Source organism: Canis lupus, chromosome 21, assembly GCF_003254725.2.
Source record: "Canis lupus dingo isolate Sandy chromosome 21, ASM325472v2, whole genome shotgun sequence".
Lineage (NCBI taxonomy): Eukaryota > Metazoa > Chordata > Mammalia > Carnivora > Canidae > Canis > Canis lupus.
This window is the reverse complement of record NC_064263.1, coordinates 721,748-737,340: the sequence shown is the minus strand read 5'-3', so window position 1 is coordinate 737,340 and position 15,593 is coordinate 721,748. Positions and strand designations below refer to the sequence as shown.

The following is a 15,593-nucleotide window of genomic DNA, read 5'->3' as shown; positions in this document are numbered from 1 at the left end:
TTAATCTTCAACAAAGCAGGAAAGAATATTCAATGGGAAAAAGACACTCTCTTCAACAAATGGTGTTGGGAAAACTGGACAGCAACATGCAGAAGAAAGAAACAACCACTTTCTTACACTATCCACAAAAACCCAAAATGGGTCAAAGTCCTAAATGTGAAACCTGAAACCATAAGAATCCTAGGAGAGAGCATACACAGTAATTTTTCTGATATCAGCCATAACATCTTTCTAGATAATGTTTCCTGAGCTATGATAACCGAAAGGAAAAATAAACAATTAAGACTTCCTCAAAAAAGAGGAAAAAAAGAGTTTCTGCACATCAAAGGAAACAAATAACAAAGCTAAAAGACAACCTATGGAATGGGAGAAGATATTTATAAATGACATATCTGATAAAGGGTTAATATGTTAAATATATAAAGAACTTATGCAATTAAACACCAAAAAAACAAATAATCCAATTTAAATATGGGCAGAAGACATGAACAGACACTTCTCCAAGGAAGACAACCAGATGGCCCACAGACATATGAAAATATGCTCAATATCACTTATTAGAGAAATGCAAATTAAAACCACTCTGAATTAGTTTTTGTGTATTCTTTGGGTAAATACCTAGTAGTAATTGTTGGATCATAGGGTAGTTCTATTTTTAACTTTTTGAGGGAACTCCATCTGTTTTCCAGAGTGGTTGTACCAGTTTGCATTCCCACCAAGTATAAGAGTGTTCCCCTTTCTCCACATCCTTCCCCCAGTACCCGTTGTTCCTTGTATTGTTGATTTTAGCCATTCTGACAGTGTAAGGTGTTTACAGCAGCATTATCTGCAATAACCAAACTGTGGAAATAGACCGAGTATCCATCAACTGATGAATGGATAAAGAAGAGATGGTATATATACAATGGAATGTTACTTAGTCATAAAAAAGAATGAAATCTTGTCATTTGCAGGATTGTGGGTGGAAGTGACTAAGTCAGAGGAAGACAAAAAAGATAGTTTCATTCATCTGTGGAATTTAAGAACTAAAACAAAGGAGCATAGGAAAACAACAAAGAGAGGCAAACCAAGAAACAGACTCTTAACTGTGGATAATAAACTGACATTAGAAGAAGGAGGTGGGGAGATGGGTTAAATAGGTGATGGGGATTAAAGAGTACGTTTATCATGATGAGTAATACACAGAACTGTTGAATCACTATTGTACACCTGAAACTAATATAACACTCTGTTAACTATAATGGCTTTAAAATAAAAACTTAAAAAAAATTAAAAAGATGATTCATCTTGAGGTTTAAACAAGCAGCACATTTATTGTTTCTTCATTTCTCAAATAAAAACCATTACAGAAGATTCAATATGTATGCCAGGAAAAATAATTTAATTAAAAAACATGACAGAAACTTCTTTTCCTTTTGCAAAACCAATGGAGCAAGAAATCATCTTTGAAATTTAATGAAGTATTCTGAACCTCTATTTCCTCTTCTGTAAAATGGAATTCACAATACTTAGCTTGCAAAGTATACAATAAGAGCTAGAGATAATGTATGTAGAACTCCTCCCTATTACAAGACTGGTGCATAGTAGCTACTCAAATAAGTGACAACTAAAATAAATGGTAGTACTCATTGAATGCATGTTGGTTATTGGTCTATAATAATTGAAATAGATCACTTAGAAGATAAAATTTGACTTCATTTGATGAGGTAAAGTTAACATCCTACCATTTAAATAAAATGTTACTTTTTAAAAGTAGGTAGAATGATATATGTACTCTTTAGTTTGTTATAGTAACTCTGACACGGGGAATAGTCTCTCATTGCATTGACAGCCAGGACCATTTACTATATTTTCTCTTCATTCATTGAATAGTTAAATGTAAAATTAGGAAAACACCAACTATCAAAATCAGATATTGACAAAAAACAGCATTATTTTTATACACAAATATGAAGCTTCTCATTTAAGTTTATAAATCTGAACATGGAAACATATTTAATTTAAAAACAGTAAATACAGTGTTAAACAAGAACAAATGAAGTGATGTTTTTAATATTAAAGGAACATTTTCATGCCCAAGTAATCCAATAAAACTTTCTGGTTTCAGCTACATTTCAAATGAAGCTGACTGAATAAAAAAGAAGTATTGTTTACGTTTCAAATAATATCTGACCTCTTATCACCTGGATCTTAAAAGCAGGAAATCTGTTTAACTTTATTTTTGTGTCTCCAAAGGCCTATCACAATTCCTTATACCCTCTAGGCCCTTATTTTATTCACTACACAAGTACATTTATATATTCCCAATATTAAATTTATATTCCTGGTAGTGAAACTAATGCCTGATACTAGTCTGAAATACTTTGTTACTAACAATTAGGTTACATACTTTTTAGTTTAGTGCATTACATTTCAAATGAAAATTGTTAATATTTTTATAAAAATATCAAACTTTTTACTTTATCAATGTAAGTAACCAAAATAGTGCATTATCATTTCTACTAGATACCAGTTGAGTGTATATTTTGATATCATGAACAACTAGTTTGTCTATCAGTCACTCCTTGCTTCATTAAAATGTACACACAGTCATGGATATTGTCTACATATGCCAAACCATCCACATTTGTAGCTCACCTTATGCCATGCATACTGTTGAAAAAACTGAAATGATTACAAATTTAAGGTGACCAGTAAAGAAGAATGTACTGATGATTCTTATGTACTTTGTACTGTATTGAGGTTTTGTGTGTTCTAAATCATCAATAAAGAGATATATGTACATGAGTTATTCTTTATTATCACGGAGAATAGAATAATAAAATTAGTTGTAAGTTGTCTTTAAGAAAACATATTCAAAGATGATTCATTTCAAACTACCAGCCAATTTAATGTAAGACACTTGTCAGGTGTCTGTTTTCTCATGTGAATCACAACATATTTCCTTCAAAATCCACCTTTAGCTCAAAAACAGACATTAGATTGAAAACAAATATACGATGATGATACCTGCTATCACCTAATTTTTATAACTTTTCATTTATCACCTGACCATTGCCTGGGTACCAGTACCAGACACACATAGATGAAGAGTCTTACTTTCTCAGCAAAAACCTCAGATGAACTTCCAATGTACTCTGAAATACCCTCCTCCCCAGTGTGAAACCTGACACAAGAAGTATATAGAAGCTAAATATGCTTAAAAGCATGAGTCTAGTGTGTGTACTTAGTACTCTATTTACTCAAAATAGACTAGTAACAATGGAACTAAAAGTGGTATGAATCATGAGAGAGGGAAATGATGATTCTCTTGCATCTCTTGCCAAATATTACACTAGTTTTACCAACAAGAAACAAAATGGATAACTGAATATTTCATCAATTTCAACATAACAAAATATAAAAATCTGTGTGCAAAGAAGTCTGCTAAATATTTCAGGTAGATTCTAAAGTATTAGATTGAAAATAAGTATGTGATGTTGCTTTTATGAGTCCACCATCACACACATTACAGCTATGCATTTGTCACCAGCCAGTGCCAGAACTTTTAGGAATAACCAGATGGAGGGTCTAGTCTCACCTTCTCGACAGAAAATCTCATATGAATTTCCAAAGCACATCAGAAGTATATATTTATTGAAATATATGTTTTTTTCTTTTTGGCATCTGATATGTTTCCTGGTCAGTTGGAAGCAGCCAAGTTGCTCCAAGAATTAGGATCATTACAGCAGAAATGCTTTACAAAAGTCAATGTTGAGCTTCTGATTAATACAATTGTTCTTTGAAATGCAGAGCAAGTCTGGAGAATTGGTTTTCCTACCCAAGAGAATTGGGTTTTCTAAATCTCAAAGGTATCCTAAAGAGGTAGACTCAAACGGAACATTACTAGAAATAGGGGAAGAGAACTCCATTGAAGACCCATGGGAAGCCTCAAATATATAGGTAGAGGAAGTGAGAGGCTTATGTAATTCAGATGAATGAAGAGGTAAGATGACAGTGTCTTAGTTTTGAAGGAGTTGGGATAAGGAAAAGAGCATCCAGATAAGTAAAGTTGAAGTCCAAGAAAATCATGAATTTTGTGCATGTCTATAAAGTCTACAAGCATCTCAGAGAAGCCTGGATTGGGCATAGGGCCAGCTGGGTGGGGGCTGAGCAGAGAGTAGTGGGCCATGACTCTTCTGAAGGTACAAGGTAACTGCATACATGGGGAAAGCAGCTGGGCCTAAGAAGAATATGTGGAACCAGCAAGAAATAGAAGGTATCAAGTCAGATAAGTCACAGGGCCCACTGGGAAGAGAGAACAGATGAGACTATGAGACATAGACTTGAATATAAGGTAATAGCAGTGGGTTCTATGACCAGGCATGACAAGGGACTAGTGAGGCTACTGGGGACCAAGAGAAAAAAAAATGCCTTTCCCACCACCATTGTTTTAACATAATAAGCTGCTTCTTCTTTCTAGCTGCTGTTGGTTAGTGGAAGTAAAAAGAAAGAATAGCCCTTGATGGAAATTGAATGAGGTAAATCCAAATAAGGCTCTTTCAAACTAAGAGATGGATACATTCTTCACTGCCAGGTTTGCTCCACATTGTATCACAAACCAGATTTCATTCCTTAACTCCCCACACTTGGTTGAAGAAGTCATGAAAAAGTCTTCATGAAGATATCAAGACCCCTTACAGAGAATTAAGCCCTCATTATGGGTGCCATTGTGTAATTACACTATATAATGGCATCTAAAGGAGGATCCATACAAATGATGTGTTATTTATTAGTTTAACACAGCTCAGTTTCCTTTCCTATTTGCTGATTCTTGAGCTGTTTTTGTCTTACCTTTGTGCACAGACCAGGTGATCTTGAGGTTCAATAGACAGGAAAAGGTAGGGGTCCTAGTAGAGGGATAGAGATGTTTGGATAGATAGGATTCTGGAACTTTGTAAACGAAGTTTTCTAATTTCTATTGTTTTTGATGAAAAATTTGAAAGTTTCAGCACAACATAGTAAACAGACATCTGACCTTGTGTTTGACAATTTATAAAGCGTATTTCACCTACTTTTCCAAGTTCTGTCAGTTATGTTTCTTTGAAATATTTGGAAAATTAGGGAAGAGGTAATGATAAACTCTTGTTTATGACCATTTTTCACCAAAATACTGTAACTTCCTCAAAAATGTTCTATCTGCCTCCAGGATTAGCCATCTCCAACTCTACTCTCCAGATTTTGGTGAGAGTGAGTTTTCTTACCCACCTGAATTAGGCTTAAAACAGAATCAAGACTACATAATACCACGTATAAGACCACGGATTCCTAGACCTGTTTCCTTCATCAGCCTCCTCATCAGCCCCACCTCACACTCTCTCTCACCATCAGGTCTATCAGCTAATTCTTAAACCACTTTTAGATTATGGCTCAGAACTTTTTTTTCAAGACACCTTTGCTCACTCTTAAATCAAATTTGGTGCCTCTAATAGATGCTCCAATAGCTCCCCTTATCTCCTCAATACTGCACTTATCATACAATGTTATAACTCTTTACCTGTTTCTAGTCTCCATCCAACTGTAAGCTCAGAGAAGATATTCATACCTGTTTAATGTATTCACTGGTTATCCACAGTCTGGCAGAATGACTGGCACACACAAAATAAATGCTTCATAACCAGTTGTTGAAGAACAAAATGATGCCTAAAGCAAGACTCTTCAACTTAAAAAAAAAAAAAAAACAGGTGGTGGTGTTGGTGGTGGTACTAATAGTCATGTTGTTTCAGGGCCTATTTTTGTTCTATTAACATAAATAACCTAGAGTTGGATACTTTATGTTGATGTAAACTATTAACAGGAAATCTTTAGTTTGAGTTGAAAGGGGTCCTAGCCTTTTCCATTTCTTTCTCTCTTCCTTCCTTCATTTTCATCCCACCCCCATTCCCACCACGTTCTTTCTAAGTGTTAATACATCCAATTGAGAACTAAACAGAGTTAGAGATTAGTATTCTTTCTCTAAACCATGTAGCCTCATTAGAAATTGAAGATCTTAAAAAGCAAAAAGCCAGTTTATGAGTATATTTATGTTTTATAGCTTGGATAGTGAATGATAGTTTCTCTAACATTTAGATTGTTATCCCTTAACATGATCACCCATGTTTTTTACGATTAATATGATTGCCTGCTCAATAAAGGAAAACATTTAAGATACTATTTAGAGGAACTCTCCAGTTCACTTTTGCATCATATTTATTCCTTCCAAAGTAAAAAATTTTATATTTTTTCCATTTTTTCCAAATTACAATGAAAAACTTCTTAAAAAAACTCTTTGCTCTGATTTTTCTCATGAATATGCACATATCAGAAAAGTTACAATGCGCAGAACACTCAGGTCATAAGAAGATACTTTATTGGTAAAAGTGGTAAGTTCTAAAAGACTGCCATGTGAAAATTTCTTTCTAGTCTTAGTTATATTAAATACAGAGCTTACCACTTTAAATAAATCTGATTAGTATTTTTACCCTATGGAGAACATACCACTGTTTTATTTTCTTCATGTTGCAGAGCTGCATATCTCTGTTTTGACAAGAATATGTATGGTATGCTTGTAGTAAGTTTCCATATATGCCTTGCTCATGAATTTTGAAGCCCTCAAAAGATTTATTTTTGTATAATGTATATCACGTCAAATCTCTCATTCTTAAGCTAGTTTAGGAAAGCTAGGATAAGTATCCATTGATTATTTTGCCATTATTTTATATTTACCAAGTTAAAACTGCATCAAATCAATGACATAATTGTTATGCTGCTCAGCAGCTCATATTTATATGGCTTTGAATAATAAAACATAAAACCAACTATTTCTTAACTGGAATATTTTGATAGAGAGGTTGTAGGCAATAAAAGGTATCTTTAGTGGCAAAAATTTTAAAACCACTCCCGGGGTCCCTGGGTGGCACAGCGGTTTGGCGCCTGCCTTTGGCCCAGGGCGCGATCCTGGTAGACCCGGGATCGAATCCCACGTCGGGCTCCTGGTGCATGGAGCCTGCTTCTCCCTCTGCCTGTGTCTCTGCCTCTCTCTCTCTCTGTGACCATCATAAATAAAAAAAAAAAAAAAAAAAAAAAAAAAACCACTCCCTACTATAAATCATTAAAAACACCCTCAAAGGTAAGTAAATATCACAGAAAAAGAGATGTTAAATTTTATATATAATTGACTAGGGAAAAACATTAAAGTGGGCTTCATTTAAAGTAACTTATGTTTATTAAATTGTATACATCAGCATTTGATGTATTAAGAGAAATTTCAAAAGATTATAAAAATAGGCTTGAACAACTATTTACAATACCATTTAAATATTTTGCTCATATCTATCTGAATATTGACCTTGATGTTGATGTCACACTTCAGAAGTCATACCATACATTTTCTTTAAAGAATTGCATGTTGTATGCTTAAAAAAAAACAACAGTAAAATGGAATGGATATGCTTTCTTAGCTGCTTAGTTCAGATTTCTTTGAAAGTGCTTTGTCAGTTAAAGCTTTCAAGCAGCTTAAAAGTAATGCTTTCCCTATTTTTCCATCAGTGGAAAGAGAGCAAACAAACGCATGTTTCACAGTAAGGTCAGCATGACATAAAGCAACAAAAGCCAGTAAATTGAACATGAGGTTGACATTCTGGGACTAATCCAGCAGTCCTGCAACAGTCTTCCAAACTGCACAGCTGCATAGAGCTGTGGACAAGCCTGGGCGCAGCCTCCAGGCATGTGCTCAGAGTTCTGCCTTGAAATGTGATCAATTCCAAGGAGAACAGATCCCTTTATGTTCTTCTTTGGCTGCAGGATATTTAGATAATGTACATATTAAGTCACTGCTATTATGAACTGCTTTTTTGCTTATCACTCAACCCCCAAATTCTTAAATCTTCTCCAATGACAAGGAGGGAAAATTATTAAAGGAAATTACTTTTGATCTCTTATTTTCAAATTTTTAAGACCATTATTATTTCAGGCCCAACTCTGGAAGTACAGATTCTATCAGCCCCAGGAAAAGGATGGTCTGTAGGAACTTTTTCCTGAGCTTAAAAAGGGATATGATCCAACTTGAATGCAATTATGTAGGCCCAGTTCATATATGGATTCATATTATGGATGTAAACCTATCCAAGCTGGATTAATTTCCACAATACAGGGTGAGTCATTTATTTACTGCTTTTCATTCAATTTTTGGATTTGGTAAAGAGCAAGGAGTATTGAATAATGGTACATTAAATAGATGGCAAAGGCTAGGCAGAGATAATGTCCTTTTCACTAAACCTTGAGTAAGGAAAATACAGTGAAACCACAGAGGCTAAGAGATCATTCTTTTCATTAAAATCATCACGTGACTAAGTTTAGTGAGAATAAGTAATTTAGAAATTGGCAAACTTTTGCTAGATTATCTGGCTAGGTATTTCCTATAAAATTTAAGAGTCAAAAAAATTCCCTACATCTAATGGCTATCTAAAAGGCATACTTTGAGAAAAAGAAAGTTATGCCCTTCCTTGGGTTGTCTGCTTGTCTATTTTACTATATCAATGGAGACAGGGTTGTTGAATTCTTTAATACAAAATGAATTATCTTTAAATTGGAAAAAAATTTTTTTTCAACTTTTAAGTACTTATACACAATGACCAGGAGATCATAAAGATATTTAAAAGGATTCATATTCTTCCTGAAATCTAGTATGTAAAGGATAAGTGCAGAATAAATTGCTTAGGTATTCACAGTAAAACATCTAGAAATTATTACAATAAAAATAGTCTGAGCATGTAGTACATTGCATAGATTTTTTTAGAGGGTCTTTGTTCTAGTTAAACTCTCTATTTTAGAGATAACTTTAAAAATGTCAAAATCAGTACCATTATTCTTAATATTATAATGGAAGGGTGATAGGCTTTTTAGATTTCTGATAAAATAGGCCTCAAATTCAAAAGATTATATCTTTACAGATGAAGAAATTGAATACGTCTAGTTCTAATTTCAAATGAAATTCATCAAATATTTGTGTGGACATAGAGACAGCAATAAAGTAACTACATTTTCTAGATTCTTTGTTTCACTATAGAATATGCCAGATTAATTTGATAAAATCATAGCCAGGACTATGACTTAATGAAAACATAATAATAGCAGTTACTATTGCTGACCACCTGTATACTTTTTGTTTTCATTTCTATTAATTGCAAAGACTTGGGCAAAGTCAGGTTCAATCAGAGAGGTTAAATGACTTGCTTGAGCTCATTTGATTAGTAAATGACAGAGAAGGGCATGGGTCAGCTCTTCTACAGTGTGGATTACAAAATATCACTGTAATAGATAATTTAGAAGTTACAGGTTGACATGCCAAGGATATTTGAAAGGCACTGTTTTGGCAGAAAACATATCATCTGTCATATTTGCATATAATCTATGTAATATTTTAATATTAAATATGAAAAGTAATAGTACTGCCTAATTAAAAAGTGACATGTTTTTAATAAAAACAGAAAAACTGCTACATAACAACTGATATTAGTGGTATAATTGAGACTCAAATGGTTTCTCAAGCCTTTTTATTTTTTTTCTCAAGCCTTTTTAAAGGAAATATTTATAACTCAAAAATACTTCAAGTATTTTCTGATATATAACCTGTCTTCTTATGATTAATTTCACTCTAGAGCTACCAGAAAGAACATGACCTGTAAAATGAAGATAAAGGTTATGATGACTGCACATAAGAATGGAGACATTGGTATGCAGGAATTTGTAAAGAAAGATTTAGAAATTAGATATCTTCCATTTGGTGATGTTATGTTCTTTTTCAAAAGCTTCTTTTCTTTTTTTAATGTTTAGCCTAAAATTTTAAATTCTCATATTTAGACATCTACATTGTAAATCAAGATCAACATCGAGTATCAAACATTATTATTAGGAGGTTGCAAAACAACAATAACCATAACAGCAAAACCCAAACCTTTTGGCCGCCACATTCTGTTCCCCCATAGTTGAATGAAATAAAAAAATATGTTGGAAATTAAATATGTGCAGGATTTGTGTCATCAAAATATCGTTTTAAAGTAACAAGAACCAGATGAAATATTATCATCAACTGTTCTTTATTGAATGTGAAAGGCTAATGACACTTGTTTTCTCTTTTTGAATACATCTACATTCATTTACTTATGTTACATAGTCCATTCTGAGAGGTACTATCTCTACAGTGGTAGACTGCTTCTATTGTATACTGGAGAAATTTAAAATGTATTTATTGGGGGATCCCTGGGTGGCTCAGCGCTTTGGCGCCTGCCTTTGGCCCAGGGCGGGATCCTGGAGTTCCGCATCAGGCTCCCTGCATGGAGCCTGCTTCTCCCTTTGCCTGTGTCTCTGCCTCCCTCTCTCTCTCTATGTCTGTCGTGAATGAATAGATAGAATCTTTAAAAAATAAAAAAATAATAAAATACAATGTATTTATTGGGATGATATTTGTGGGGAAGAAAGATACTGAATTTTACACACAGATTTAATGCAAATGAATCACTGATACAAATTAAGGAGTTATTTGATATTTATTTTCAAGTTGATATTTTACTACATTTACCAAGCATGTGACTTATACTTACTACTGGACTGTAATTTTCTTTCACAGGTATTTGATATTTGTTAAATGGAATCAGAAATGCGAAAAAACTTGTATATTGAATTAGGGATACTTAGCTATAAGAAACACTTGCATTTGTGGAATGAATTTTTCTTAGGAAGGGAAATAATACTCCATTCAGTTTTGAAATTTAGAACTGGGAGCATAAATTATTTTTAATAAATGTAACATGTACTTCTATTCTCCTATGGTATAGTCAGTATGAACAGAGATCTCACAAAGTAGGAAGAAGTAGAAAATTTAAGAGAGATGAAGAGAAATTAAGTGATGTAGATAAGGAATATGGGAAGAGAAAATCATAAAGTTAGGCATTCAGAGATGCAATGATGTAATAGAAGAATGATACAGATCCATGGTGATACCAAAAATGAGAACATGCCATACGATTTCCAGTTAAGAAAAATGTGTCTGTCCTACCTCAAACTGGCTCCCAGGCTCCTAATACAGTCAAAATTGTAGAACAAGACACTATTATATTTCAGATATGCACAAAATACCGGGTGAACCTTAGGAGGAAGCAAGTCACTATCTGGAACATGCAGAAAAGAGCATTCCAAAAATAATGGCTTGGCTGAATCTTGAAGATTGAGATATGGATGTGATTGGTTTCAAAGGAGGAAAATTCAGGCAGAAAACTGATGGAAAAAAGATTTGTGTGGCAGGAACATAAGCTAAATTTAAGATAGTGGAGGATAGAGAGAGAGTAAGGTTATAGAAATTGACGCTTGAACACCATTTCAGAGTAACTACTGTGTTCCTGCAATAATAAGAGTGGAGCAATTAAAATAAAATCACTGAGGATGGAGCCCAGGTAAACGTATTTTTAAAAAGCTCACTTTGGAGATGCTAATGTGCAGCTATAGCTGAGAATCACTATAACAGGGGACTGGAAGTCAATGAACATTTTAAAGTGAAGAAATGGTAAAATTAGATCCTTTTTAGGAAGTTAACTTCAGATTGGAGAGTGGCAAGAGAAGGAGTCTGTATGTGTATAAAGATAACTGAATAGCAGTGGTCTATGGTATTGTATTCACAGAAAAAGACAGGTAGTCAGACATACCAAGGAAGAGACTATTTTATATTAATGTTGAAACTATTTGGAATACGTGGTTTAAACTCTAACTGAATGTTATAACAAAATGTTATAAAATTTGGATATGATTTATTATATTTGCCACCTAGCTCTAATGGACCTAAGCCAAGAGCATTGGATAGAGCTTATTTTAATCCCCGTTTCAAGTCCCTTATGTGAATTCACTATTTATAGATACACTATACATCATTCTTTTTGTAAATGGAGAATTTACTGGTAAGAAACAGTTATGGTAACTCTGTCATGCCATTTTTTTATCAGATGAAACCACTTTATCTTTATTGGGGGTTATATTAGTATTCATTCAGAAATGTTACTGTCCCTTGGTAAACAGAGAAGATTTATCAGTTGAATGGAATGGGTACTCCAAAGTGTATTAAGAAATTGGAGAAGTCAGAAAAATGTTTTCTATATTGTTTTCAGTTACTTTGGTTTTCTCATTAACAGCTATTAATTTACATAAGGTGGTATGTCTTATTTGTGAGATAATGTCCAATTTTTTAAAAATTTAGAAAAAGAATTTGGTCTACTAGTTACTCTGAGCTGTTAAAAATATTATATATATTAATTTATGTACAATAAAGACATAAATGTATAATATATGCCTAAAATGGTATAAATTATATAGAGAACAATACTTTTAATTGAATTTTATCAATGGATGAACTTAGTTTTTCCTGTTATTTTTTAATATATCTATCTATATTTACATATACAGATATATAGATAGATCTTTAAAAAATAAATGGATCTCCAGTGACTCATCTCAGAAAAGAACTCTTGTCCATTTTCTAATGTAATATTTTCAGTTCATATAACAGTGTGAATTGTGTTTTCTAGTTATTGTAATTGGCTGTATTATTTTAAGACAGTATCTAGTATTTCTTGAAATTTCTCTCTTAGAATTGGATCAGAGGCACTCAAAAACTTTCGATTTGTCGTTATCTCCCACTGAGTAAAGAAAGAGAATAGTATTTCTTATTTTCTCTTCCCTTCCTCCATCCCTTTCCTTCCATCCTTCCCTTCCTTTCTTTTTTGATTAAGAAGGGAGTAAGGAGCTCTGACCAAAAGGAACATTTGCAGTGGTAAAGGTAAGGAAATAAAAAATCAGTAAGGTTAAGTGATTTTCCACTTGCGCCAGATGGAAAGGTGTGGCATTAGGCCACAGATGCTTCTGGACTGCTATTTCGATTCACAATATTTTATTAAAAGACAAGTCCCCAAAAAGGTTACTAAAAAACTACAAAACCCCTAATACTGTTGTCATAATAATATGGCTCTCCTTAATAACTCTCCTAGAGATTTCCAATTTGGGCAACAGTCAATATATGAGCTGTTTTTCCTAATATCACACCCTTCGTCTATTTCAGAAATTTTAAACTCTCTTTCTATTTTTTTCATTAAAAACCCTTTAGAAAACCTAAGGTTATGAATTTTCTCTTCACAAAAATTTATATACGCTCATGTAGAGAAAATTTTGCATACCATTTTAAAGACTCATTTTTGTAAATAAACTCAAGAAGACAAAGGGAACTACCTAGGAGGAACATAAAATAACTTTTTATTTTTACATATAAGATTTTTTTTCCTCTAGAGTAGAAGATTGGTTAGATGCAAAAGTTAAAAATCTTCACTTAAATGATATGAAATAGCATGGAAAAGACTAAGTTTACTTTGGCAAACAATTTTAGTACTTTTTTAATCTTGTGAACTGTTAAAGAATATATGGGCACACAGAAACACCTTAAAATTCTAATTATGCATTATACAGAAAACAAAACTTCACATTTTTTTCTGAAATTAACACAATGTGATATGTTATAAATGTAAGGCTTTGAGAAGAAAATTGTAAAATCCCAAGACCTCACAATCCTGACCAAAAGAGAAACAGACATACCACAAAATTTAATTGTTAAAGATAAAAATGGCATTCACTTTTTATGAAAGAGCAGAGGTTTCACCATCCCTGCCAAGATCTTGGGTAACTGTGCGGCAATAACTTCAGACATCATTTCTGGAAACTCAACACTCAGTGCCCGGGACTGGATAAATGTATTCAAGCAGTACAGATGAAGCTGTTTGACAAGCTGTTAGTTTTACAAATGGATAAGAAACATGTAAAAAATTAATACATTCATATAATAAAACATGACAACTTATTTTTCTAACAATATAAATACTCATAAAGTTGTTTTCTTTCCAAAATAACTCTCTTCACTTTCTAAAATAACATGTAAAATATTACATACAATGAAACATTCCGATAGCACAGAAAGATTTAAAGAAATGAAAGTCATTCATAATCCCACAGGATAACTGATATGAACATTTTGGTGTCTTTCTTTTGAGTTCTTTTTTCTTTTCATACATGTATGCAAACATACCCAGGTATATACACAGTATACACAATGATATATATATATATATATTGCAATTATTTAATAAAGTCTATTTGTTAACAGGGTGGCTTTTTTTTAAATTTATTTATTTTTTTAAAATTTTTTTTATTTTTTAATTTTTATTTTTTTAAAATTTTTATTTATTTATGGTAGTCACAGAGAGAGAGAGAGAAAGAGAGAGAGAGAGGCAGAGACATAGGCAGAGGGAGAAGCAGGCTCCATGCACCGGGAGCCCAACGTGGGATTTGATCCCGGGTCTCCAGGATCGTGCCCTGGGCCAAAGGCAGGCGCTAAACTGCTGCGCCACAGGGTGGCTTTTTTACATAACAATATATTGACTCTTCCTCTGTCAATACAAACAACCTAACATATTTCATTTTAATTTTTGTCAAATAATTAATGTAATTTTATTTTATTTTATTTATTTATTTTTAATGTAAGTAATTTTAAAAGTCAAATAGAACCCAACAGTAACAATGAAATCCAGCAGTTTTCTCATAGAGTTCTTCCCATTCTTATTCCAGTTCCCCAGATGCAACCATTTTCAACTTCTTTAGCCCATATCTTTAAGTATTTATCTCTGTATTTCTAACAAATTTTGTTTTTCAAATTTGATATTATTGATTTAGTTTCTATTATGGAACATGAGGTTTCAGCTCTCCTATACTAGATACCGCTCCCAATTATGTACGAGTTTTCTTCTCCTCATTCTCTATATAGCTTTATCTCAATTTTTTACTAAATCAATATCCAGTAATTATATTATAAAAATTTTTATTGTTCCTGCTGGATTACAGTTCCTTTCATATATGACTTATTTTTATTTTGCTAGAGCTAATCATTTTGTGTTTCTGTTTGCTTTGTTTCCTTTATATTTATCACAAAGCCATAGTCTAATTCTTTGACACAATTTTAAAAACTCATCTGAGCATGTTCAGACATACTGGTACTTCCTAGTTCCATCTTTTTTTCCCTGGTACTAGTATTCTGAAACCCTGTGCATTACTGCTCCAATCTAGACTAATAATTGCTTAGCACAGTTAATGTGCTAGAATATCCTTTTGTATCTCTCCTGGGTTGGATCTTCTACTTTATTGTCTTATTTCAGTGTTTTATCATTAAAACATTCTGTAGACGTCCATGAGAAGATGGTATTTGAGGTAGGCTCTCTGAGACCTTGCATGTCTGAAAATCCTTTTTAAGATACCATCATATTTGTTTGATGACTTGGCTAGGTATAAAATTCTTTGAAGATTTTCCTTTCCTTCAAAATTCTGAAGCCATTGCTCCACTGTTTTCTGGGTTCCAGAATTGCTGTTCAGAAGTCCATCATTTTGAATCCTGATAATTTTTATGTGAGTTGTTTCTTTTCTCCTTACTCTATTTTAGGATAGTCTTTTTATTTCTGGTATTTTAAAATTCCTAAAATAGTGTGCCTTTGTTC

At 33.0% G+C, this 15,593-nt stretch overlaps 1 protein-coding gene across 2 annotated transcripts in view; it reads right to left on the bottom strand.

Annotated features, from left to right (window-relative positions):
* Positions 1 to 1,287: 1,287 nt before the first annotated feature.
* Positions 1,288 to 15,593, bottom strand: part of PGR (progesterone receptor) — a 116,909-nt gene continuing 102,603 nt past the window's right edge. For both annotated transcript variants that reach the window (XM_025420899.3, XM_025420909.3), the window contains exon 8: positions 1,288 to 13,837. In XM_025420899.3, the coding sequence (XP_025276684.1) occupies positions 13,682 to 13,837 (156 nt within the window). In that variant the 3' untranslated portion in view covers positions 1,288 to 13,681. The remainder of the gene's footprint in view (positions 13,838 to 15,593) is intronic.